This window comes from Pan paniscus, chromosome 12 (assembly GCF_029289425.2).
Source record: "Pan paniscus chromosome 12, NHGRI_mPanPan1-v2.0_pri, whole genome shotgun sequence".
NCBI lineage: Eukaryota > Metazoa > Chordata > Mammalia > Primates > Hominidae > Pan > Pan paniscus.
The window spans coordinates 82,201,755-82,229,584 of NC_073261.2; the positions used below are offsets into that span (position 1 = coordinate 82,201,755).

The window sequence follows — 27,830 nt, forward strand, 5'->3', positions numbered from 1 at the left end:
TCTTAGTAATAATTTTCCATCCACTGACACTCCCTTCAAGCACTCAGCTCCTTAGTTATAAATTCCACTTATCTTTATGGGACCCCAAGTTGAGTTTAATTTCTTTCTGCCACTGCAAGATTCTATCATAGTGGTCCCTATATCTACTGCCATGCCCCCCCCACCCCCGAAAAAATATCTGCCTTACCATCTTTAACAAGTGTCATCAATAAGCTTTTTTTGTAACAATTTATTTAAGAAAAAAAAAAAACTCTATGGGGCCGGGCGCAGTGGCTCACGCCTGTAATCCCAGCACTTTGGGAGGCTGAGGCGGGCAGATCACGAGGTCACGAGATTGAGCTAATACAGTGAAACCCCATCTCTACTAAAAATACAAAAAATTAGCCAGGCGTGGTGGCGGGCATCTGTAGTCCCAGCTACTTGGGAGGCTGAGGCAGAAGAATGGTGTGAACCCGGGCAGCTAAGCTTGCAGTGAGCCGAGATCGCGCCACTGCATTCCAGCCTGGGTGACAGTGCGAGACTCTGTCTCAAAAAACAAAAAACTCTATGGTTGGTGTTTTTATCTTTAGTTTCCAATAAAGAAACTGGTGCCTTGAGGGGTTAAGCAAGTTGGATAAGTTCACATAACAGCCAGCTGACCAAACTAGAGAGCTCTTCCTAAAATAAAAACTACCCAGTTTCTTTATGAATGAGGAAGAAGGAAACTAAGAGAATTCCTCCCACCTTCTGATAAACTATAGTCAGCAATCTGCAACCCCAATATACTACAATTTATCATTAAATATTAACTCCTATAAAAACAGCTCCTCTTAATGATATTATCAATAAGAATATGACCGCATCTGACATAATCTTCAATGTGTTCTTACATGTTTCTCACGTTTTCATCACCCTCAAAGCAGGACTCATTGAGACTCAAAAGCATTGAGACCTAAAAACAAGATTAATTTAGGGCTGAGGAAATTGTAGGTGCACAAAAAACTTTAAGCACATTGTTTAGGGTGCATAGCTAGATAGTTGTAGAGACAGAAAAGATAAATCCCCATTCTCCAAATTTGCAAAAGACTCTCTTCTTGGTTTTATACTTTTAATTGTAATTACATATTAGAAATCACACATCTTCACACTTCAAAACTCTCACCAATTACTGTGGCCTACTATATACAAAATGACCAAATCCAACAAAGCTATTATACTATATACAAAATGGCCAAATACAACAAACTATTATACCATCATCGTAAGTTATATCATTCAAATGTATTTTCTCCAAAAAAAAAAAAAAAGAATCAAAACATAAAAGTGTTAGGAGAAAATACAGGTAACTATGTAACCTTGAGTGGAAGAGCTTGGTATGATATCAAAGTCCTCCCACAAAGAAAAGAAAAAAGATTGACAATCTAACTTTATAAAAAGTAATTTCATATCTTAAAAACAGCATATATAAAACCAAAAGGTTATATTATGATACTTAGCTTCTCAGGGTTGAAAGTGGAAAAGAAAAAAAAAAAAAGAAAAGGGACTTAAGACTGAAAATTTTTCATTTTCTCAGGGTAACCACTAAATTTCTTCCTTTTTACTAAATGGAATTTTTTTTTTTTGGAAACGGAGTCTTGCTCTGTCGCCCAGCCTGGAGTGCAGTGGCAGGATCTTGGCTCACTGCAAGCTCCACCTCCCAGGTTCACGCCATTCTCCTGCCTCAGCCTCCTGAGTAGCTCGGACTACAGGCGCCCACCACCACGCCCGGTTAATTTCTTTTTGTATTTTTAGTAGATACGGGTTTTCACCATGTTAGCCAGGATGGTCTCAATCTCCTGACCTCGTGATCTGCCCGCCTTGGTCTCCCAAAGTGCTGGGATTACAGGCGTGAGCCACCATGACTGGCCTACTAAATGGAATTTTTTAAAGAATGTGTAACTAATAAGCAAATCCTAGGATGAACTGGAATACATCTAAAAGAAGGCAAGAATGGAGGATAAAAAAAAAATAGATGAAACACGAAAGACGGCAGATTTAAACTCAAACATATCAGCAATTATGTTAAAGATAAACAGACTAGCTTCTCCCTTCTCATGTTCCTGAATAATTTTGTCCAACACGATTGGATTTGTTTAGCTAAGCAAAACAAATCTTTCAGGGAGTGGAGGGGGAAATAGTGGCCACAAATTGGTCCAGAATGGGATATTCACGCCTAACCACAGTAAGCATAGCTTTAGGATGGCTATAGGGTGAACTGGGATGGGCAATTTGGAAGTGAGGAAGGCATATGCATGAGAGTTAGCCGTGACAGATTTGTTGGGTTGACAGTAGAGGACAGGTTTCTTTCTGTAGAAGAGAGTTATAAATATGAAAAGGGAGAAAACTATAATAAATCCTGTAGTACTGTATAGTTGCAGGCAGGACAAAAAGACGCTACAACAAGTTTTAAGAGGCTCTCATTGGCTGAAACAGTTGATAATACAATGAATAGAACAGGAATCCGTGAGTCTGTGCTCATATAAACAAACAGGCAGAAAAGAACATTTTTCCTTGCAGTAAAATGCTAATACATATAAAAAGAATGACTAAACCAGGCGCGGTGATTCACGCCTGTAATCCCAGCACTTTGGGAGGCCAAGGCGGGCGGATCACCTGAGGTCAGGAAGTTCGAGATCAGCCTGACCAACATGGAGAAATCCCCTCTCTACTAAACATACAAAATTGGCCGGGTGTGGTGGCACATGCCTGTAATCCCAGCTACTCAGAAGGGTGAGGCAGGAGAATCACTTGAACCCCGGAGGCTGAGGTTGCGGTAAGCCAAGATCACGCCACTGCACTACAGCCTGGGCAACAACAGTGAAACTCCATCACAAAAAAAAAAAAAAAAAAGACAGAATCAGAAAATCACCAGTTGGCTATCATTCTTCAGGCAAAAATCGCAAATGGATGCTAAAACTATCTGCTAAAATCTTAATGAGCAATAGGTTATTAACAATCTCAAAGTGCCTCCCCATAGAATACTTATGAATAAGTATAACATATTTATTAAATACTTATTAGGTATAACATAATTATTAATTAAGTAACCTGAAAGACAACAACCCAAGCAAGTCACAAAAGATGTTAACATTATAAATCAACATCACATGCCTCCCTGATTGTGATGCACTGAGAAGAATCTAGAATCACTTCCACAGTATTCCTGCCAATGTATAACCTAAATCTTATCAAGAGGAAACATCAGCCAACCCAAGCTGCACATTCCACAAACCTGTACTCTTGAAAAATGTCAAGGTCAACAGAAATAAAAAAGACTATGGAACTTTTTCCATTGAGGGAGACTAAAGAGGCATGACAGCTAAATGCAGCACACATGCTCTAGAGTGCATCCTGGACCTACATATGACATTACTGGGATAATTAGGGAAATTTAAATGGGATCTGTGGATTACACAGTAATATTGTATCAACGTTAATTTCTTAATTTTTTTTTTCCCGAGATGGAGTCTTGCTCTGTAATCCAGGCTAGAGTACAGTGGCATGATCTCGGCTCACTGTAATCTCCACCTTCCAGGTTCAAGCAGTTCTCCCGCCTCAGCCTCCGGAGTAGCTGGGATTACAGGCACCTGCCACCACGCCCGACTAATTTTTGTATTTTTAGTACAGATGGGATTTCACCATGTTGGCCAGGCTGGTCTCGAACTCCTGGCCTCGTGAGCCGTGCACCTCAGCCTCCCAAAGTGCTGGGATTATAGGTGTGAGCCACCGTGCTGGGTCAATTTCCTAATTTTTATGGATATACTACAGTTATGTAGTGTCACGTAATCTTCGTTTTATTAAGTAGTACTGATATATTATATTTGCAACTTTCAATTGATTTGGCTCAGGAAAAAGGTTAGTAATATGGGGGGCAGGGGAATAAGAGGAGAGAGAGGTGGAGAGGGAAGGAAGGAAGGAGGGAGAGAGAAAATGAGAATGTTACAGAAAGTATATATAGAGATAAGCCAAACGTGGTGTTACATAAACAAATAAGGAATCTAGGTAAAGGATACTACATGTACATGGGAGCTCCTGTAATACTTCTGCAACTTTTCTGTATGTTTAAAATTATTAGGCTGGCTGTGCTGGCTCATGCCTGTAATCCCAGCACTTTGGTAGGCCAATGTGGGAGGACTGCTTGAGTCCAGGAGTTTGAGACCACCCTGGGCAACACAGTGAGACCTCATCTTTACAAAAAATAAAGAAAACTAGCCAGCTGTGGTGGCACGTGCCTGTAGTTCCAGCTACTTGGGAGAGGCTGAGGTGAGAGGATCACTTGAGCCCAGGGAGTTGAGGCTGTAGTGAGCTGAGATCATGCCACTGTACTCCAGCCTAGGCAACAGAGCAAGACCCTATCTCAAAAAAAAAAAAAAAAATTTATTGCCAAATGAAGTTTAAAAAAATATGTAAAATAATCTTTTGAAACACTAATGTTAACTCTATCAATAAAAGGGAAAGGATACCGTAATGAATTCCAATGATAATTAACCCGAGAAGGGAGAATTAGTATTAGTGGAATTAAGAGTACTTGTTTTCATGACACTGTTAGGGGAAATTTCACTGGATTCTCCACTTACTACTAGGAATGTACGCAGGGAAAGAAAAAGAAAGAAAAAAATAAACCAGCAAGCTCTAACCAACTACCTTCAAATTATGTTTCTCTTTGGTGGTGAAACAGACATATTTGTCTTCTCCCTGTCAATAAATCCCCAGAAATTGGTCCAAGATAGTAAATTTTAGACAGATAGATGTGTTTTTTCAAGGACTTGTTTTGAAATACTTGTTTGTCCTATGGAATTTTTTTTTTTTTTGGAGATGGAGTCTCACTCTGTTGCCCAGGCTGGAGTGCAGTGGTGCAATCTCGGCTCACTGCAACCTCCACCTCCCAGATTCAAGCAATGCTCCTGCCTCAGCCTCCCGAGTAGCTGGGACTACAGGTGTGTGCCACCATGCCCGGCTAATTTTTTGTATTTTTAGCAGAGACGGGGTTTCACCGTGTAGCCAGGATGGTGTCGATCTGACCTCATGATCTGCCCGCCTCAGCCTCCCAAAGTGCTGGGATTACAGGTGTGAGCCACTGCGCCTGACCAGGAAATTTTAAAATAATCATTTGATAAACAAAAAGAATACTTTCCCTCTCTAAATTTTTTTTTTTTTTGAGACAGAGCCTTGGTGTGTCGCCCAGGCGACAAAAGTGCTAGGATTACAGGCATGAGCTACCGCGCCTGGCCTGTCTATATTTTTAAAAAGCATTTGTCTTACCTTCAACCCGTGATTCCAAGTGCTTATCCAACTCTGAATCTTTTTTCACCGCTTCATCTGAGACCTTGGGAGCATTTGAAAAGCAAACTAGTACAATACTCATGTTATCTCGACTTCCCTGTGTATTAAAGAAAAAAAAGAGAAAAAATTGTATTTCTACAATCAACTATTATTTACTTCAAAATACTTTAAGCAATTATAGTTTATTTAATCATCCAGAACGTTTATGTTTAACACGTTCATTTTTATTCCAATGAACTACTAAAAACACAACTTGAAGAAACAAGGTGTCTAAGTATGGGTAGATCTGTAAGCATTTCTGTATTTTTAATTCTGGTGAACTATTATTACCCGCAGCCATTCCAGTCTGAGAAATGAAGATATCTTCAATACATATTAAATCTTCTAAACTATTTCCCACTCAAGATTGTCTATTCCCAAGCTGGCTTAAGTCCACAATGGATCCTCCCAAACACATATGCAAATGTTTTCCAGCTTAGCTTTTAAACTGCCTCAGAGCAATGCTACGACTCCATGAATTTAACATAGCTGAAAATTGTTATTCGGCAGAATACCCAAAATACTAAACTAAACAATTATTATTATTATTACTATTTGAGACAAAGTTTCGCTCTTGTTGCCCAGGCTGGAGCACAATGGCGCGATCTCGGCTCACTGCAACCTCCGCCTCCCAGGTTCAAGCAATTCTCCTGCCTCAGCCTCCTGAGTAGCTGGCATTACAGGTGACGGCCACCAGGCCCGGCTAATTTTTTTATATTTAGTAGAGATGGGGTTTCACCATGTTGACCAGGCTGGTCTTGAACTTCTGACCTCAGGTGATCCACCCACCTCAGCCTCCCAAAGTGCTGGGATTATAGGCATGAGCCACCGCGCCCAGCCCCACAACTATTAATACAAGAAACTATTCAGAGGGCACAGCAACAGGGTGGACTGTAACTGGACAACTGAGATCCAACTGTAGTCATGTGATAACTTTTAAAAGAAAAGACATAAGATTGCTATACAGTCGCAAGTAGTTTCAGAATCTTTATAAAGTGGCTAAAATAGTTAATTTAAGGACATATTTTATTTCTCCCTTTTAACCACACCATCACAAATTACCTATGTTAAAAAGGAAGCATACGCTGGGCACGGTGGCTCACGCCTGTAATCCCAGCACTTTGGGAGGCTGAGGAGGGCAGATCACAAGGTGAGAGGTTCAAGACCAGCCTGACTAAAATGGTGAAACCCCATCTCTACACAAATATACAAAAATTATCCAGGCGTGGTGGCGTGCACCTGTAATACCAGCTACTCAGGAGGCTGAGGCAGGAGAATCACTTGAACCCGGGAGGTGGAGGTTGCAGTGAGCTGAGATTGCGCCACTGTACTCCAGCCTGGGCAACAGAGTGAGACTCTGTCTCCAAAAAAAAAAAAAAAAAGCATAAAGCCAGGCACTGTGACTCATGGCTGTAATCCCAGCACTTCGGGAGGCCTCGGCGAGCAGACTATTTTAGCCCAAGAGTTCCAGACCAGCCTGGGCATCATGGCAAAACCTTGTCTCTTCAAAAAACACAAAAATTAACTGGGCTTAGTGGCACACACCTGTAGTCCCAGGTCCCAGCTACTCGGGAGGCTAAGGTAGAAGGATCGCTTAAGCCTGGGAGGTGGAGATTGCAGTGAGCCGTGATGACACCACTGCACTCTAGCCTGGGCAACAGAGCAAGACTCTCTCAAAAAAAAAAAAAAGCATATAATATATACTACTCTAGTACCATGAGATTATGTGCAATCAATTAAAAATACGTTCTCATTACTTTTTCTAAAGGTATATTACTTTAACTGAGTTTCTAAGAGCAGGAGCAGATGAAACTGTTCTTGGAATAATGATTTTTTTCAAACTTTCTTTTTCTGTTCACTCTAAAAAACAAAGTCAATGGAGGTGGTAGGCTATTTTGTCTGATAGTGTTTGCCAAATTTGCCAACTCAAGTGAAAGAAACCAAGACCACACCCTTTCTAGTCTTTTCAGTTATTATGGTTAGAATCTAGGCAGGCATGGCTCGGTTCAGACTTGTGCCTTTCAGAACCTACATGACACAGCCCAAAAGACAGGTGGCCTTGAATAACTTCTGCCTTCACCTCCTAATTCAATGGGAGTAAAGTTTGAAGGCAGTGAAGGTTGGGTCTTCAGAAGACTTCAAAATAAATTAACTTGTCACAGATTGTTGTGCTTTGGAACAAGGAACCAACATGAGTATTTCATTAGATTCCCGGTTATCTGGAAAAACAACAATTTCCAAATTGGCCAAATTAATTCATTCCTTAATGAAACCCACCAAAACTTTTATATTAGAAATACTGTATGTGTTTGGTTATATGAATATACTTGTATAAATGTCATAAGGGCAGTTCAAGCAAAAATTTTTAATTAAAAATAATTTTAAAGTACACCATGGATATTCAAGAATCAAACAGTTGGGCATAGTGGCTGCCTGTAATCCCCGCAGTTTGGGAGGCTGAGGCAGGAGGATCATTTAAGGCCAGGAGTTTGAGACTAGCCCGGGCAACATAGTGAGACACGCTTTCTAAAACACAACAACAACAAAAAAAGAATCAAGCATAATTACACTTTATAAAGCAATTTTATGCATAAACGGAATTAACACCTTACACTTTTAGAAATCTAATTTCTTTTAACCCTTTTTAGTTTTGGTAACAACAACATGAGCATTGTGGAACATTTCCTTATCTAATTTCCATTCGATTTTTGTAAGTTATAAAATATAAATACTTTTGGAAAATTAATTGAAAGAGAGTTCCAATAAATTTATGGTTCTCCAAAGACATTTAAGGGAAATAATTTATATTTACATCTCAGGCATGTGTGATTTCAGTGATGTTGCTTCTTAGCCACCTTGCCTGGCTTGCTTCTATTTCTATGTAAAGATGGCTTTCCCCTAAACACCAAGTATGAATATGTTTCAGTAGCTGTTATACAGCAACAGAAAAGGTCCTTTCCTTTGTGCCATTGTTTTTTAGAGACAAATCATCCTTGTATAATCAGTATAAAGTTTTCACTAAGTCCATAAATAAAACTTTTTTTTTTCTAAATCCAGTTTGGATAACTAAAGAAATTAGCTCTGCATATAAAAATTGATTATTACATATTCTTTTTACTTTTTACAACAGCACAGCAGTTAACAGTCTTAATAATCATAGTACTAGATCAAAGAAGCCAGTGCCCCTGCCATAAATAAGGGCACCTGAACTTAAACAGAAAACAATCTGATACAGTTTTTTGTTTGTTTTTGTTTTTTTGACACAGAGTCTCACTCTGTCGCCCAGGCTGGAGTGCAATGGCGCGATCTCAGCTCACTGCAACCTCTGCCTCCCAGGTTCAAGCAATTCTCCTGAGTTTAGAACTAAACAATTATTGAGGGGGTTACATTTTCTATGTTATATAAATTAATATAGAATGATGTTGCCTTTGGAAAATGATAATTTCCCTCAATTTTATCCAACTATGAGGTACTATCTCATGTTTTAAAATAAATAGGCTTCTGGTAGCTGGTATATAAATGAAATTTTGGAAAATCAAATAATGTTTTAAAAGAACAATTTAAAAGAATACCGACTTTTATAATTTAAGAAAAACAAAACAGGTGACAAAGTAACAAACATAGCATGATCTTTTTCTATAAAATAGAAAAAAAGAAAAAATCCTATTTTACGTTTATACATTTCTATCAATAATCACAGAGAACCATTTGGAAAGATATACAGCAAACCATGAGCAGTGGTTCCCTAAGTGAGATGAGACTGGAAAGCAGAAACATCAAGGGGAATCACTTTACTTCAAACATCTCTGTTACAAAAAAAATTTAGTCTTAATGTTTCCCTTGGGGAAAAATTTCTCAGACCATGAAAACCGAAACAGACAGACACTTACACACACACACACACACACACCCCGACACACACACCCACACCCACACCCACACACCCACACACCCACACCCACACACACTCTTCTTTATTTTATCAGACCCTTCTGGGAAATACTGTTAACAAAAATACTAAACTTGAGTCAGAAAACTAGTCTCAGCCTCAATACTCACCAAGTATATGACTTATGGATATCTTTTAATATCAAACAACCTCCATTTCCTTACTTGCAAATTTAAAAAACTTTTATTTTGTTCACCTCAGAAAGTTACTATGAGGATTAATAAGTATGTATCATTTACAAGTTATGAAAAGCTATGCATGTGGCAGTTACATATTTTAAACAACCCGAAATTAGTTGGCAGTAAACACCATAAATGCCAGCATTGGAAATAAAATGGGAGGGTTGCTTTCTTAGCTCCCATTCTCCCCTCGAGTCAAATACCTAATTTAAATAGGATAATACCTGACCACAGTCATCCAACACTTACAGATTAATATTAACTGGCAACCCTGAAAAATGCTTATCTTTTTTTTTTTTTTGAGACGGAGTCTCGCTCTGTCACCCAGACTGGAGTGCGGTGGCGTGATCTCGGCTCACTGCAAGCTCCGCCTCCCGGGTTCAAGTCATTCTCCTGCCTCAGCCTCCTGAGTAGCTGGGACTACAAGCGCCCACCACAACGCCCGGCCGATTTTTTCTATTTTTTAGTAGAGACGGGGTTTCACTGTGTTAGCCAGGATGGTCTCGATCTCCTGACCTCATCATCCTAACTACCTCATATGGTTGTGAAAATTACATGAGTTAAAATATGTAAAGTATTTAGAATAGCGTTTGGCTTACAGAAAGCAATAATTTACTAATACTACCACGATTATGATTATGATAACCTCCCAAGATTTAATGAGTTAAGATAAAAGTGCTTATAAATTATGAAAGTATGACAAGTGATGGAGGTGTTAGAAAAAACTAGGACTTCATTTAAATCTCTTTATCAGGGAAACATCTACTTATTAATGTTTCCTCTCCTCTTAAAGCAGGTAACTACTGTGCAATCGCTAAGTGCTTTCCATGAATTTTTAACTTACAATTTTTCTGAGTAAATTCAAAGTAATTATATTTGATCTTATTGCTAACCCTTGCTTTGACAATACAAATAAATGGAAAGACAAAATTACGAAGGTAAACAGAAATGAAGGTTTCCATAAGTAACTTTCAAAGGTTCAAAAATAATTTTAAGTCTGTTTTGTTTCAATTCAAACCTCCAAACTGATTTCAATTTGAATGCAGCTCCATTAGAAGGAACTATGATGGTCAGCTTCCATTAACATTGAATGAATCATGGGCCCCAACTTCTTGTCTGTTATTATCATTCCTCATTTCTGAGATTCTAGGATGCCATCTAGAATCTTTTAACACCATCAACATGAACATTTAATCACTCTAAATTGATAAAAGCTAGCAAGTGAAGATATACCACCAGAAATATTTAAACCTCATTCAGAAGGGTCGAGTCAAAATTCTCAAAAACTAGCATCCTTTCAATGGATAAGTGAGTTAATCTACTAACACAAACTTCTTTCCTTAGTCCAAATTACAGACCTAATAGATTTTTTGGCTATTCCCTCACAACCTCATTCTTTCAATAAAATACTATGCAGCCAAGAAAAATGATACAGATCAATACTTATAGGCATGGAGATCTCTCTACAATATATTGTTGGAAAAGGCAGGCTGTAGAATAACAAGTATAATCATCTCGGTTTTATAAAAATTCACACAATCGCAGGAAGGCAGAAAAGACTGGAACAATATACACCACAACAATTAAAGTAGCTGACTTAGGGTGGATGGCAAAATTTTGGGTGTTTCTCTATATTTTCTTCATCATCTGGATTTTTTTTCCAATAATAAGTATATACCTTTTTTTTTTTATAATTGGGGAAAATGCTGTTTTCATTAGCTAGTCAGGCAACAAACATATGCCTATGCTTGTCTCAAAAATCTACAGGTCAGAATTGCTTCATTTAGACTTCAAAGACAAATACATTAATTTTAGACCCACTTACTATTTGATCACTGACAACCATCAATACTTCTTTACTTAACTCACCCAGAAGTAAAAAGATACAGTGTGTTAAAAATAAAAATCAGAGGAGCTAGAGGTACCATCATTAAAATCCTTTCAGAAAAAGGCTGTCCACTGACAAGAACGGCCTTCAAATCTTCTGTTTTTAAAACTGCCTCTTTCCATTCTATTAAAAATAAATCGGTATTTAACCAAAATCTGGGCATTTCCAGAGACCCAGAGATCCTTTCTGAAAAACTTTCTGGTTATGCCCATACCTTCCACAGTACATTTTGGAGTAGGGAGATACAATGGTTCTAATCTAGACAGAATAAATAAGTCAAACCCTTTATTTATTTCATATAACTAAAGGTCAGTTTTACCTTGGTATCTTTTCAGTCAAATACTTACACACTCCAGACACTGGCCAGATAACTCAAATTTTAATTGAATTATATATAGATGCTGTCAAAAACCCACTTGAAACAACTGAGTATTTTAAAGATATTCAAAGGATTGCCAATTATCTATTACTCTGGACTTTTTTTCTATTACCGTATCAAGCAATGATTCATACAAAATTACAAATCTAAATAAACTTTAGTGTTCCACAGGAATTTTTCACAAGATTATGTTTTATATAAGCCTTTGGTTTTTAATCAGAAATAATAAAAACATCTATATGAAAAGAATTTTATCTTCTACAAAAGATACTATCCAAGTCATGTATTACTTACATAGAGAGCCACATGTAAATCCTTTTTAGATTGTATTGCCAGATAAGAGCTGCTTTTAGAAGACAATGAGAAATATACAACCCATATTTTTATTTCAGTTTTTGTCTTCACTGCTAGGAGACTCAGGACTAAATTTTATACAGGCTAGGCATCTAGTACATCTTCCAATATTTCACATGGCTCTTGATCTTTTAGTAATATCTAGTACAGAATTCTACTATATACATATTTTATCAAGCTGCTTCATAATCAGGCATAAGATGGTTACTGCCAATGTCAAGAAAAAGTCACTCTGTGTAAATGCTTTTGCTACAGCAACAAGCTATGAAGTACTTAAATGACAACAAATGCTTCAAATTTATCAAGCTTAATTTTCAAATTAGAAGGCTGGGACAAACAGGGATGGCAAAGAAAACAATGGTTTCATTTCTGGTAAAGTATTTCAAAATATACAGCTTCTGTGAAAATATTAAAAGTTTTAAAATTTTAAGTTAGCTTAACTTTACCTACCGTAACTTTTCAAAATTAACATGTTATTTTAATGACAAAAAAGTTTACATACCTTGTGTAAACAAGTGTCCACTACCCAATTGCACACATTTTCCAGGTCATCAGATACCTCAAGCCTAGATTTAACATATTCACAGAGCTCCTCATTACTCATAACATCCCAGATCCCATCACAAGCCAATATGATAAATTCATCCTCTTCTGCTCTTAAAATTTCATAAACCTCAGGCTCTGGAGAAACAAGTTGTTCTGTTGGGCCCTTGCCATCAACACACTTGTAATCATAGTCCCCCAGAGCACGAGATACTGCTAATGAACCATTAACACGTTGTATCATCACGCTGCCTCCTGCATTTTGGATTCGCTCCTTTTCCCTTGGATTGCAAGGTTTGTGATCCTGGGTAGAAAAGCAGACTTGTCCATTCCTATACAGAACAGCACGTGAATCACCACAGTTGATAAAGTAGATATGCTTAGGTGAAATCATAACTCCCACTGCAGTTGAACCACTCCTGTCCATCCCGTTTCTGAGGTCTGAAAAGTTACGCATGTATTCATCAATTTTCAAAAATCCAGTTCTGATACCATTCTTAACATTTTCCACTGAAAGCTCAAGAGCAGATCCTGATTTTCCAGCTGCCCTAAAGTCTTCGTTAGTAGTGATGTGTTCTAATAAATGTGTTGAGCAGTAATTTGCCACTCGGGATCCAGCATGACCATCATAAACTGCAAAAAATGACCAGTCTTCCAAGCCGTGAGGAATACCTACAACAGCTGTGTGTGCATCTTCCATTTCCACTCTCCATCCTTGCATGCTGCTCAGGCCATAACGTAAACCATTCCCAGCACCATGAGCATTATGTTTTTCAGTTTTGGGTTTATCCAAAAATGCACCCATGTTTAGCAATAAATCTGAAATAAAAAATGCAGGTGTTAAATGTTTAAATTTGACAGAAAATGTATCTACAATATTCCCTCTATAGTCTAGTAACTCCTACCTCAAGTATTTTTTTTTGTATTATCCTAATTTACGGGAGCAACAACAAAAGCCCAAGAAATTTCCTCCCCTACATCCTACAGAACAGTGGTTTCTCAGCCCTAGCGCGTAAGAATAATCAGACCAATTAAATCAGAATCCCTAGGGATGGGACACAGATATCATCTTTTAAAAGCCTCTCTGGTGACTTGTATGTGCAGCCACGTTGAGACCACTGTTCTAGGAGAAAGGAAAAAACAAGAAATAAAACTTCGTTAATAATTTTATTCTGATTTAATTTACAAGGTGAGTCTAGGGTTCGACATGTAAGTTTACAGAAGACTGGACAATGAGAATATTCAAAACAGTGAGTCATCTTGTTCAATAAATCAAGGTAGGAAGGTATACTAATATATTTTAGAAGACTTTCAAAAGCAAGTATTGAAATCAAGATTTCTCCTCCCAGTGAACCTAAAGACAACCCCAAAATTCAATTAAAACATAAAAATCTCCATTCTACACACATTTGGTTTTATCACTTTTACTATATATCTATAAAACTGAAAACCTTATCATTACTTTGATTCTGTTAAAAACATACCTTTAACATGGTGCTAAAAAATGGACTTCACTTTGCTGAACTTAAAATCCATGAAGTAGCTACCCAGTGTTGACTGACAAAGACTTAAAATCCTTAGAACTGGAAAGTACTACTATGCATCACCCTCTCCCCGCCTACCCAACTTTACTATTTTATAGAATAAAGCTTTCCCAATTTCAAATGACTTAGATTAGACTTAGAGTAATGGTTCCCAAAAGTATGCAAAAGAATTCTCTGGTATGTTTTCTACATACAATGCTAACCCTACACTCTAACTAGGTGACCTTGGGCAAATTTCTTAGTCACCTATAGCTATACCTCATAGGGCTGCTGTGAAGAATGAGTCAATGTAAAGTGCTTAAAACAGCACTTAAAACACAATAAACACCATAAAATGTTTGCTGTTATATCTGCTCAAAATGCAGACTCCATAGCCCTATTCCCACACCTAAGGATTTTTTTCAATAGATCTTAGATGGAATCATCAAAAAAGCATGCTGGTGATTTAAAGTTTTGAGAGACACTGGTCTAGATCAATTTACCTCCATTTGGGTCTACGTATCTTTGTGAGATTTTTTCCAGGTATGATCATTATTGAACTTTACAATAAAATTACATATCCCCATTTTTAAAAATCTGATGAACCACTCGATATACATATGTAAATATAAGTTACATACCAGTTTTATAATTTTCCTGGGTTATATGTGATACTGTATTAATAAATTACAAATGTATTTATAGAAAAAGAGTCCTGAAAGGATAAGATTAAAATCATGTAAAAATTATTTTTCATTCTATCAGCAGAATGTCATATTTTGTACTGAGAGCAATGTAATAGAATATGCTTGATTACTTTTGAACATGCTGGTTTAATTCTCTGTGATACAATGATTTTAAAGCCTAGTTCTAAGTACATTTTTATATGCTTGCTTGTATAGGCTATTTCATCTGAAAGGCAACTTTAAAAGATACTTAAATGCAAATCAAACAGAATTGTTGGCTGTATTTACTAAATCACTTTTCTTTCTTTTTTGGGGGGTGAGGGGATGCAGTCTCACTCTGTTGAGTGGTGCCATCTCACTGCAACCTCCGCCTCCCAGGTTCACAAGCCATTCTCCTGCTTCAGCCACCCAAGTAGCTGGGACTACAGGCACGTGCCACCATACCTGGCTCAATTTTTTTTTTTTTTTTTTTTTTTTTTGAGATCTACAGGCACGTGCCACCACACCCGGCTCTTTTTTTTTGAGATGGAATCTCGCTTTATCGCCCAGGCTGGAGTGCAACGGCACAATCTCGGCTCACTGCAACCTCCGCCTCTCAGGTTCACACCATTCTCCTGCCTCAGCCTCCCGGGTAGCTGGGGTTACAGGCACGCGCCACCACACCCAGCTAATTTTTTGTATTTTTAGTAGAGATGGGGTTTCGCTATGTTGGCCAGATTGGTCTTGAACTCCTGACCTTGTGATCTGCCCACCTCGGCCTCCCAAAGTGCTAGGATCACAGGCATGAGCCACCACGCCTGGCCAGGACCATTTCTTCCTAGTAGCCATATATGGGATACATGTGATTGTAATGAAATTTTCAACTGCAAAATACGTAGTGAAAAAACTGCTTAAACTAATTCATTCTCCCTTTATTCCCTACTAATTACAAATGCCAGACACTACCTGCACTTTTACCAGCCCTATGACCAAAAGTAAGAATCTTCAACAGTCTTAAGAGCATGATGGGGCAGACTGCACATAGGTCTGGTCCGAAACCAAGCCCCTGCAGAGACAACCAGGGAAGTAATCTGAGAGAGTTAATGGCCCTCGTACCTCTTATTATTTCGTTTCATTTTTGTAACAGAGGCACATTATGTTACGCTTTTATCTTATTTGAGGGACCAAGGAATAAGCAAATACTTCTGTAGTGCTTGTTCTGTGGTAGGCTCTGTCTTAAATGCTTCACAAACATTAACTAATTTAAATTCTACTCTTTAGAAGAACAAATATCAAAAAAGCAAACAATTATCAGGGAAACCTTTAATAAAAAATCTTCAGGCTGGGTGCGGTGGCTCATGCCTGTAATCCCAACACTTTGGGAGGCTGAGGCGGGTGGATCACTTGAGGCAAAGAGTTTGAGACCAGCCTGGTCAACATGGTGAAACCCCGTCTCTATTAAAAATACAACAATTGGCCGGGCATGGTGGTGGGTGCCTGTGATCCCAGCTACTTGGGGGGCTGAGACAGGAGAACTGCTTGAACCTGGGAGGCAGAGGTTGTGGTGAGCCGGGATCGTGCCACTGTTCTAGCCTGGGCAACAGAGCAAGACTCCGTCTCAAAAACAAACAAACAAAAAATCATAAAACTTCAAGAAAAGACGACCAAATACTTCAAAATTCTCCTCCTTACTGCACTTGGCACACTTTTTTAGAGGGGGCACATGGACATTGGCAAGCCTTGCTTAAGAACAGCACAATCTGTCAATCCCATCTGCTTCCTATCAAAGAAAATGCGGTGGTGTTAGGGATGCTTAAGGCTCATGGATAAAATTTTTCCCAAAGGTTTCTGAAGGCTAGTAAGTTGCTCTTTCGACTAGAAAAGTAACATAAATAGCGATAACAATGCCTCATTTTTTAATGAGTTCTATATGTCAGGCACTACACTAAGATACTGATATACACTATATCATTTAATTCTAATAACAACTTATTAAGGTTAGCACTATTTATATTCTCATTTTACCTTGAGAAAACTGGGATACCTAGGGTATCCAGACAACACAACTAAGTGGCTAATCAGAAATCGAACCTATTAAGACTAGCCTAAATCTTGCATTCTCAAACTCTGGGCTTCAGTGGCTAATGTATTGCAAGCTTTTTTCTTCCTTTTAAAAAATAAATAATAGTTATATAAATGTTCAGGGGCTCAAAAGGCAACTCAATGTCATATCCCTGACTGGATACTGACACAGATAAACAGAATTACTAGAAAAACTGGTGAAATCCAAAGACTAGAGTTTAGTTAACAGAAGAGTAATGTTAGTTTTTTTTAGTTTTTGATAAATGCACTACAGTAAATGCAAAAAGTTAACATTAGTGGCCAAGTGTGGTAGCTCATGCCTGTAATCTCAACACTTTGGGAGGCCAAGGTAGGAGAATCACTTGGGCCCAGGAGTTCGAGATCAGCCTGGACAACATAATGAGACTCCATTTCTACAAAAAATTAAAAATTAGCCAGACATGGTGGCGCACAGCTGTAGCCTGGGTTACTCAGGAGGCTGGGGTGGGAGATCTCCGGAGCCTGGGAGGTTGAGGCTGCAGTGAGCCCTGATTATACCACTGCACTCCAGTGGTATGACAGGTGACACAGCAAGACCCTGTCTCAAAAAAAAAGTTAACGTTAGTGGAAACTGGGTAGGGGGTAGATGGGGAAGACTCTGTACTACCTTTGCAAACTTTTCTGTAAATCTGAAATTATTTCAACATTAAAAGTTTATTTAAAAAATGAAAACTAAAAGGTAAGCCTCAGTTAAGTCATTCCAAGTACAGTGTAGTACAAGCAAGGTAGACTGGCTATGGAAAATCTCTCCACCTGTGATTTTGCCAAACATGCTAAGGTGGCTTAGAAATGTATCCTAAAAATACCAAGATTATATAATAATTGGAAACTCCGATCCAGTGATTCTATTTCTGAGATGTTATAACCACTCTTGGTCTATGACAGATCATTTTCTTTTTTAATGGATAAACAATCTGAGCAACAAAATAACGTAATATTGGATTATAACCCATAGTACAAACATTCATGAGTCTTTGCTGATAAAAATAAAGGACTGAATACGTAAATGAATGGGGATACCAGACAAACCTTTAATGCAGAAGAATGCCAAACAGTTTATGTAGATCTTCCACCTTCAAATAGGTCAAGCACAACTTCCCACCCCATAAGGGTGGATTGGGCAGTTATTTTCTTTTCAAAAAGTACAAAATGAAAACGAGGGAGAGAATAACTCTACAGTGGAGAAATCTGACAAACACTACCTCAGCCAGGTAATCAAACTTGACATCAACGGTTTATATTCTTGGCATAATCTAATGAGAAAGGCACTGTACCTCAGTGGTCTTCCTCCAAAACAAAATCCATAATAACCCCGTCTAATCATAAGAAAAGCATTACAGAAACTCCAATAGAAGGATATCCTACAAAATATCTGACCAGTACTCCTCAAAATTGTCAAGGCGATAAAAAACAAGAAAAGCCTGAGAAACTGCCACAGCCAACAGGGGCCTAAGGAGACATGATGACTAAATGTAACGTGGTACATCCTTAATGGGTAGAAAAAGGACATTAGGTTAAAACTAAGAAAATGCAAATAAAGAATGGGCTTTATGGGCTTTAGTTAACAATGTATCAGTATTGGCTCATTAATTGTAAGGGTTCAAGTGGACAGTTCTCACTTGGGTTTTCTCATATTACTGCATACAAATACTGGCTGGGGAGAAGGTCACCTGAAAGCTCACTTAACATGATAGGCAGCTGATGAGGGATGTTGGCTAGGAATTTAGCTGAGACTGTCCCAAGGAGTATCTTCTGTATGTGGCCTCTCCAGTTTGAGGATTTCAACACGGTCAGGCTTCTTACATGTCACCTGGTTTCCCAGGCAGAGGTACATGGTATTTTCTGACCCACCCTCAGAAGTCACTTCTGCTGCATTATTGGTTACAAGAAAGTCACTAAGTCTTGTTCAGATTGAAGACAAAGGAACGTAGACCCCACCACTCAAAGGAGAAGATTACTAAATAGGTTGCAGACATGTATTTTTTATTTTTAGAGACAGGATCTTGCTCTGTCACCCATGTTGGAGTGCAGTGGTACAATCACAGACCACTGCAGCCTTGAACTCCTGGCCTCCAGCAATCCTCCCACCTCAAAAGTGCTGGAATTACAGGTGTGAGCCACCACACCTGGCCTGTTTGGTAGTTTTAATACATGTCTGGGCTGGGCATGGTGGCTCATGCCTGGAATCCAAGCACTTTGGGACGCCTAGCTGGGAGGATCACTGGAGGCCAGGAGTTCGAGGCCGCCTGGGCAACATAGCAAGACCCTATCTCTACCAAAAAAAAATTGGGGAAAAATATTAGCCTAGCATGGTGGCGTATGCCTGCAGCACCAGTTACTTGGGAGGCTGAGGCAGGAGGATCACTTGAGCCCAAGAGATTGAGGCTGTAGTGAACTATGATCATGCCACTATACTCTAGCCTGAGCGACAGAGTGAGACCCTGTCTCTTGAAAAAAAAAAAAGAAAGAAAAAAAAGACCAGGTGGGGTGGCTCACGCCTGTAATCCCAGCACTTTGGGAGGCCGAGGAGGGCAGATCACCTGAGGTCAGGAGTTTGAGATCAGCCTGGCCAATATGGTGAAACCCTGTCTCTACTAAAAATACAAAAATTAGCCCCGGTGTGGTGGCAAGCGCCTGTCATCCCAGCTACTTAGGAGGCTGAAGCAGGAAGATCACTTGAACCTGAGAGGTGGAGGTTGCAGTGATTGCGCCACCGCACTCCAGCCTGGGTGACAGAGTAAGACCCCGTCTCAAAAAAAAAAAAAAAAAAAAAAAAGCAAAAGACTGGAGGTTTATCTTGCAAAGAGTGAACTATAGAGACTCTGGGTTTAGAGATAGCAGATTTAGCTGAGGACCAGAGTAAGAAGCCTTACAGAAAACCAGTGATATAAACTATAAATTTGCATAATGAATGCTGATATGCTCAGCCTGCTCAGCCTTCTTTTTTTTTTGAGATGGAGTCTTCCTCCGTCGCCCAGGCTGGAGTGCAGTAGCGCGATCTCGGCTCACTGCAAGCTCCGCCTCCCAGGTTCACACCATTCTCCTGCCTCAGCCTCCCAAGTAGCTGGGACTACAGGCGCCCGCCACCACGCCTGGCTAATTTTTTCTATTTTTAGTAGAGACGGGGTTTCACCGTGTTAGCTAGGAAGGTCTTGATCTCCTGACCTCGTGATCCGCCCGCCTCGGCCTCCCAAAGTGCTGGGATTACAGGCATGAGCCAACACGCCCGGCCTGCTCAGCCTTCTTTACCAACTCCCAGAAATCAAGGAAACCACAAGCAGGCAACAGCTCTATTGCTCTCTGAGGAAATTCACTAGTCCCAGAGAAAGTACCCACAGATTACTTACACACAGGAATACTCCATAAAATGCTTGGTCTCCACAATCATCCCACAGCGAGGCCTATCAAATGACATCCCTGTCAAGGCTGTCAGGGCTACACTTAAATATGAGGAGCTATCCAAAGATTACCAGATACTGAAAGGAAACATACAACATGAAAAGCAAAATAAATCAAACAAAGAAAAAGGAATCAGAAGGAAAAAACCATGCAAGGACTAGGGAAAAAAAAATCCTTAAGAGAAATAAAAAAGTATTCTATTCGTGAACCAAAAAGATATTAAAAACAAACAAACAAACAAACAAACAAATAAACAAAACCAGGCTGGGTGATGCAGTAGTTCATGCCTGCAACCCCAGGGCTTTGGGAGTTCAAGGTAGGAGGATTGCTTGAGGCCAGTAGCTCGAGACCAGCCTGGACAACAAAGTGAGACTCTGTCTCTATAAAAAAAAATTTTTTTATGCCGGGCACAGTGGCTCACGCCTGTAATCCCAGCACTTTGGGAAGCCGAGGCGGGTGGATCACCTTACGTCAGGAGTTCGAGACCAGCCTGGCCAACACGGTAAAACCCCATCTCTACTAAAATTACAAAAATTAGCCGGGCATGGTGGCACGTGCCTGTAATCCCAGCTACTGGGGGGCTGAAGCAGGAGGATCACTTGAACCTGAGAGACGGAGGTTACCGTGAGCTGAGATCGTACCACTGCACTCCAGCCTGGGCAATGGAGCGAGACTCTGTCTCTCAAAAAAAAAAAAAAAAAAAGAAAGAAAAAAAATTTTAATTAGCTGGGTACAGTAGCAAGCACATGTAGTCCTAGCTACTAGGGAAGCTGCAGCGGGAGGACTGCCTTAGCCCAGGAGTTCAAGACTGTAGTGATGGGCCACTGTACTTCAGCCTGGGTAACAGAGTGACAACATGTCTCTAAAAAATTTAAAAAAAAAAAAAAAAAAATTCAGAGGAAAGAAAAGTGCTTTTTGAAATTAAAATGGCATACAAATGGCCAATAGATATGTGAAAAAATGCTCAACCTCACTAATCATCAGGGAAACGCAAATTAAAGGCACAATGACATATCATCTCACACCTCTCAGAATGGCTATTAGGAAAAGATAACAGGTATTGGTAAGGATATGGAGAAAACTGAACCTTTGTACACTGATGGTGGTTATATAAATTATTACAGTAATTCTGGACAACTATCTATTCTTCAAAAAACTAAAACCAGAATTACCATATGATCCAGCAATCCCACTTCTGGGTATATAACCCTAAGGAACTGAATTCAGTATGTGGAAGAAGTATCGGCACTCCCATGTTCACTGTGGCATTATTTACCAAAACCAAGTTATGCAATCAACCTAAGTGTCCATCAATGAATGAATGGATAAAGAAAATGTGGTGTATATATACACAATGGAATACTGTTCAGCCTTAAAAAAAGAAGGAAATTCTGTCATTTACAACAACATGGATGAACCCGGAGGATATTATGCTAAGTAAAATAAGCCAGGAATAGAAAGACAAATATTGTATATTCTCACTTGCATGTGACATCTAAAACAATCAAACTCACAGAAGCAGAGAGTAGAATGGTAGTTACCAGAGGCTGGGAGGGTGGTGCAAAATGGGGAGATGTTGGTCAAAGGATAGAAAGTTGTGGTTAGACAGGTGGAATAAATAATAATTATTTAAGGTGATAGATACGTTCATTAGCTTGATTCAATCATTTTACACTGCATACATATGTTATAACATCATTTTATACCTACTACATATGTAAGATTATAATGTCAAGTTAAAGAAAACATTTTAAAAATAAAAATGACAGGCCAGGCACAGTGACTCACGCCTGTAATCCCAGTACTTTGGGAGGCCGAGGTAGGCAAATCACCTGAGGTCAGGAGTTTGAGACCACCCTGGCCAACATGGCGAAACCCCATCTCTACTGAAAATACAAAAATTAGCCGGGCATGGTTTGTGGGCTGTAATCCCAGCTACTCGGGAGGCTGAGGCAGGAAAATCGCTTGAATCCAGGAGATGGAGGTTGCAGTGAGCTGAGATCGTGCCACTGCACTCCAGCCTGGGCGACAGAGCGAGACTCCATCTCAATACAATACAATACAATACAATACAATACAATACAATACAATACAATACAATACAATAACATAACATAAAATAACATAAAATAAAAATAATTAAAATGACAGAAAATTGTCAATAAAAGTTTAGAAAATCAAACTAAAAAAAAAAAATCCAAAGTAAAATCCCCCAGACCCCTCCCCTTCACAAAAACCAAACAGACTCAAAGTAGTAAAGAATAAAACTAAGAAAGCTGCAGGATCAGTTATTACAGAAAGAAGAAGAAAAGGAAAGAGAACTAAACACCCTAAGTGTCAGGACTGAAAGTAGAACCAACCACACACACATACAGAGACACAAAAAGCAACTGAAATTTCAAAACACTGGTGATAAAGATAAAACCTAAAATTTCCCAGAGGGGAAAAAGGGGAAAAAATAAGTCACACATAAAGAATTAAGAACCCAAACAGCATGAGAAATCTCCAGAGTGATATTTGGTAGAATAAAAATGCATATAATTTCCTGGAGAATTGTTGGTTATAGAGTATCCACCCAGAGAAATTTTCACATATATACAAGCAGAAGCATACAATAATGCTGATACAATGTAAATCTCTACAGAATTTAAAAGTATAGATTACATTAACTTGTATCACCATGAGTAAATCAAAACAAAGTAGCTGGAAAATGATACATACAGTATGATGCCATTATGCAAAGTTATAAAACTTACAAAGCAGAAGCTGGGAGCGGTGGCTCACGCCTGTAATCCCAGCACTTTGGGAAGCTGAGGCAGGCGAATCACAAGGTCAGGAGTTCGACACCAGCCTGGCCAACATGGTGAAACCCCATCTCTACTAAAAATAGAAAAAAATTAACCAGGCATAGTGGCGGGCACCTGTAATCTCAGCTGTTCGGCAGGCTGAGGCAGGAGAATAGCTTGAACCTGGGATGCAGAGGTTGCAGTGAGCCGAGATCACTCCACTGCACTCCAGCCTGGGCAACAGAACGAGACTCCGTCTCAAAAAAACAAAAACACAAATAAAATTTACAAAGCAATAGATTAGTTTACATACATGAATATGTGGCAAAAGTATTTAAAAACATGCTTGAGTTGTATAAACACTAAAACTACTAACACCAACTTGATAGTACTTACTTCTAGGGAAATAGTGAAGTGGTAATATTTAAAGTTGGTTAACATGTCTCTGAGATCAATTTGAAGCAAACAGCAAAATGTTAATGTCTGTTAAATCTTAGTGATGAGAACATGGATCCTTATGTTAAGAAGCAAAAATGTTCATGCTGCAAGACTATTCAAATAAGCTGCACACACTGATATAACAACAGTTCATGTCTCAGTAAAATCTTATTTCAACACAATAATTGTACAATTTATTTTATTATTAAATGGTCATTAAATACCCATTTCCTTGACAAATATTACAGTAAAACTTAGTCAACAAAAATATGGGTACTTGCGCTGTTCAATTTATGGAGTGTGAAAATGCTATGTAAACACATATGTAGAACAGAAACTGTTTAGCCAAAATAAATGTCACTTCTGTTTTAACAGACGCCTGGTCTAACGCTTACAAATAAAAGATCAACTCATTTAAATGTATCTGCCTACTAAATTTTTTGAGAGTTCTTTAAAATTACTTTCAAAAGAAATGGAAAAAAATGCCTTAAAAAGTAAGAACAAGCAAAGGGGAGAAAAGCTTCAAAAAGTGATACAGGAAAAAAAGACATGAGAGTAAGTTTCAATATTTTCTCAAAATCAAATATACATGGCCAGGCACAGTGGCTCATGCCTGTAATCCCAACACTTTGGGAGGCTGAGACGGGCAGATCACCTGACTTCAAGAGTTTGAGACCAGCCTGGCCAACATGGTGAAACTCCATCTCTACTAAAAATACACAAAAAAATTAGCTGGATGTGGTGGCGGGCACCTATAGTCCCAGCTACTCGAGAGGCTGAGGCAGGAGACTTGCTTGAACCTGGGGGCAGAGGTTGCAGTGAGCTGAGATTGGGCCATTGCACTCCAGCCTGGGCAACAGGGCAAGACGGTCTCAAAAAAAAAAAAAAAAAAAAAAAATCAAATAAACTCAAATTTCTCTACTAGTATCAAATAATGATCTGTCCACTCTACTAGTATCAAATAATGATCTGTCCACAATGCCCAATGGTAGCTTAATCTTTTGTGAAATATTTTTATAATGAAAACATTCACATTCACAAGATACAATCCACATGATAAAAGTGTTTCTAGTTCAAGACAGGTGGAACAAAGCCATTTATCTCTAATCCCTCCCAACATGCCATCAAAATGTTAGTAAAGAAAAAATTTTAAAAAGGTGTAAAACACGAAGCAATGAAAAATTAAGAGCAGGAAATGGGGGCGAGAGGTATGCCATCAATGGGTAGAGATATCAAAAGCCTTTGGAAGCCATAAAGCAGATAGAAGCAGTGATTAATAAAAAAAACAATGGGCAGGCTACAGTGGCTCATGCCTGTAATCCTAGCACTTTGGGAGGCCAAGGCAGGTGGATAAACTGAGGTCAGGAGTTCGAGACCAGCCTGGCCAACAGGGCGAAACCCCATCTCTACTAAAAATACAAAAAATTAGCCGGGCGTGGTGGCAGGCACCTGTAATCCCAGCTACTTGGGAGGCTGAGGCAGGAGAATTGCTTGAACCTGGCAGGCAGAGGTTGCAGTGAGCTGAGATCACGCCATTGCACTCCAGCCTGGCGACAGAGGCTCTCGAAAATAAATAAATAAATAAAAATAAAAAAGAATGGAAGGACCAGCAGCTTAGCAAGTTAGAACTGCGGAGGGAATCCTAGACAGTTTGAGAACTCAGACATAGTACGTTCACAGATGTAGTAAAATAGGATCATGCCTGCAAGTAAGAATGAGGGTGAAACTAAGTTATAGAGAACCATCAACCCCAGTCTCCTCTCATACAGACAAAAAGCAGAAGTGTTCTGTCTTTTCTCAAGAAACTTAAGATGAATTCTCTATTCATATTTAAGAATAAGTATAAACAGCTAAGGATAATGAGGCATGTGAAGAAACAAAGGCAGCATGGCTGGGCATGGTGGCTCACACCTGTAATCCCACCACTTTGGGAGGCTGAAGCAGGTGGACTGCTTGAGCCCAGGAGTTCAAGACCAGCCTGGGCAATATGGTGAAACCTCATCTCCATAAAAAATACAAAAAGATTAGCCAGGTGTGGTGGCGGCATGCCTGTAGTCCCAGCTACCCGGGAGACTGAAGTGGGAAGATTACCTTAGCCCAGGAGATCAAGGCTGAAGTGCTTGGGGGAAAAACAACAACAACAAAAAACCCAAATTGGCACCTCCCCTCTCTATCTTGCTTCCTCTGTTGCTATGTGATCCCAGTAAAAGAAAGAAAAGAGTGGGAGGGGGAGGAGGTGGGGGGAGGGGAGGGGGAGGGGAGTGGGAAGGGGAGGGAAGGAGGGAAGGAGGGAAGGAGGGAAGGAGGGAAGGAAGGAAGGAAGGAAGGAAGGAAGGAAGGAAGGAAGGAAGGAAGGAAGGAAGGAAAGCAGGCAGGCAGGCAGGCAAACTGGGCATAGTGGCTCATGCCTGTAATCCTAGCACTTTGGAAGGCTGAGGCAGGAGGATCGCTTGAGGCCAGGAGTTGAAGACCAGCCCAGGGAACACAGCAAAGTCCCATCTCTACGACAGATTAAAAAATTAACCAGTCATGCTGGCACGTGCCTGTGATCCCAGCCAATTCAGGAGGCTGAGATGGGTGGACTGCTTAAGCCTGGGAGGTTGAGGCTGCAGTGAGCCATGATCGTACTGTTGTACTCCAGCCTGAGCAACAAAGCAAGACCCTGTCTCAAAAAAAAAGAAAGAAACGCAGCAGCACTAAAGCCATGATAAACACTGGGAGAAGAGAAGGAAAAAACTAAATCAAAGAAGACTTCTTCTTTTAAATCAGAAATCAGAATCCTCAGATTCAAAAAGATACTTCATCTGGCTTCCATAGAATAACAGGATGTTAACAAATGGAACATAGTACAAAAAAAACTGCTTTTCAGATTTAAACATGACTGCCTCAATCCATCCCCCTTCTTAAAAACAAACAAACAAACAAAACCCAAAAATTCTTGATGGTTTTTGAAAGTTAAAGTAAGCCAAAGCAATCTCCTGGACTGTGTATCAAATTAAAAAATTTAAAGGTGAAGGCTGGGCGCGGTGTCTCACGCCTGTAATCCTAGCACCTTGGGAGGCCGAGGTGGGCAGATGGCGAGGTCAGGAGATTGAGACCACCCTGGCTAACATGGTGAAACCCCATCTCTAAGAAAAATACAAAAAGTTAGCCGGGCATGGTGGCGGGCACCTGTAGTCCCAGCTACTCGGGAGGATGAGGCAGGAGAACGGCATGAACCCGGGAGGCGGAGCTTGCAGTCAGCCAAGATCGCACCACTGCACTCCAGCCTGGGCGACAGAGCAAGACTCCATTACAAAAAAAAAAAAAAAAAAAAGTAAAGGTGAACATCACAGAGGTTCAATCCAGGAAATGCAGTGCTGGACCAAATATTCCAGAAATTGAGAAGAAATGAAATTATCAAAGAAACAATAAAACAAAAATAATTTTTCAGAGCTGAGGGAAGATACAAATACTCAGACTCAAAGCCTACTGCTTGGCGGAGAGGCAGAGCAGGGGAGAGATCCCATGTTTAGACAGATCATTATGGACTTTCAGATGGCCAAGAATTAAAAGAAACTTAAAAGCTTTTGGAAGCAGTATGGTGCTTCTTCAAAAAATTATAAATAAAACAACCATATGATCCAGCAATGCCACTTCTGTGTATGTATCCAAAAAAATGACAGTGGGATCTCAAAGAGACATTTCTATTTGTACACCCATGATCGTAGTACCCATATTATGCATAACAGCCAAGAGGTAGAAGCAACCCAAATGTCCAATGACAAACGAATGGATAAACAAAATGTAGTATATACACAGAATGAATTATTCTTCAGCCTTAAAAAAAGTGAAGCAAATCCCGTCACATGCTACAACATGGACAACACGTCAGTCACAAAAAGACAAATACTACATGATTCCACTTACATGGGGTATCTAAAACAGTCAAATTCATAGAAAAAGAAAGCAGAGTGATAGTTACCATGGACTGGAGGTAGAAGGGGAAAGGGGAAGCTGTTGTTTAATGGGCATAGAGTTTCAGTTTTGCAAGATGAAAAAGTTCTGGAGATTTGTTGCACAATAATGTGAATATACTTAACACTACTGAACTGTATGCTTATTTTTCTTTTTTGCAGCAACCATGGCCTGATATGAACTGTACACTTAAAAATGGTTAAGATGGTTATGTTGTATTATGTGCTTTTTGTACTACAATTAAATTTTATTTAAGCTTTTGGGGGTAAGAGTAGAGCTAGAAAGTCATCTACACAAAAAGAAGAATCC

At 39.4% G+C, this 27,830-nt stretch overlaps 1 protein-coding gene across 6 annotated transcripts in view; it reads right to left on the bottom strand.

The window, feature by feature from the left end:
* PPM1B (protein phosphatase, Mg2+/Mn2+ dependent 1B) overlaps positions 1-27,830 on the bottom strand; it is a 70,951-nt gene that overhangs the window by 19,425 nt on the left and 23,696 nt on the right. For 4 of the 6 annotated variants that reach the window (XM_034953042.3, XM_034953041.2, XM_055108023.2 and 1 more), the window contains exons 2-3: positions 12,592-13,451; positions 5,281-5,398 (exon numbers count right to left, since the gene is read on the bottom strand). In XM_034953042.3, coding sequence (XP_034808933.1) covers positions 5,281-5,398; positions 12,592-13,437 — 964 coding nt within the window. In that variant the 5' untranslated portion in view covers positions 13,438-13,451. Of the gene's footprint in view, positions 1-874; positions 932-5,280; positions 5,399-12,591; positions 13,452-27,830 lie in introns of those variants that run through there. The other 2 variants (XM_034953043.3, XM_034953044.3) reach the window with 2 other exon arrangements.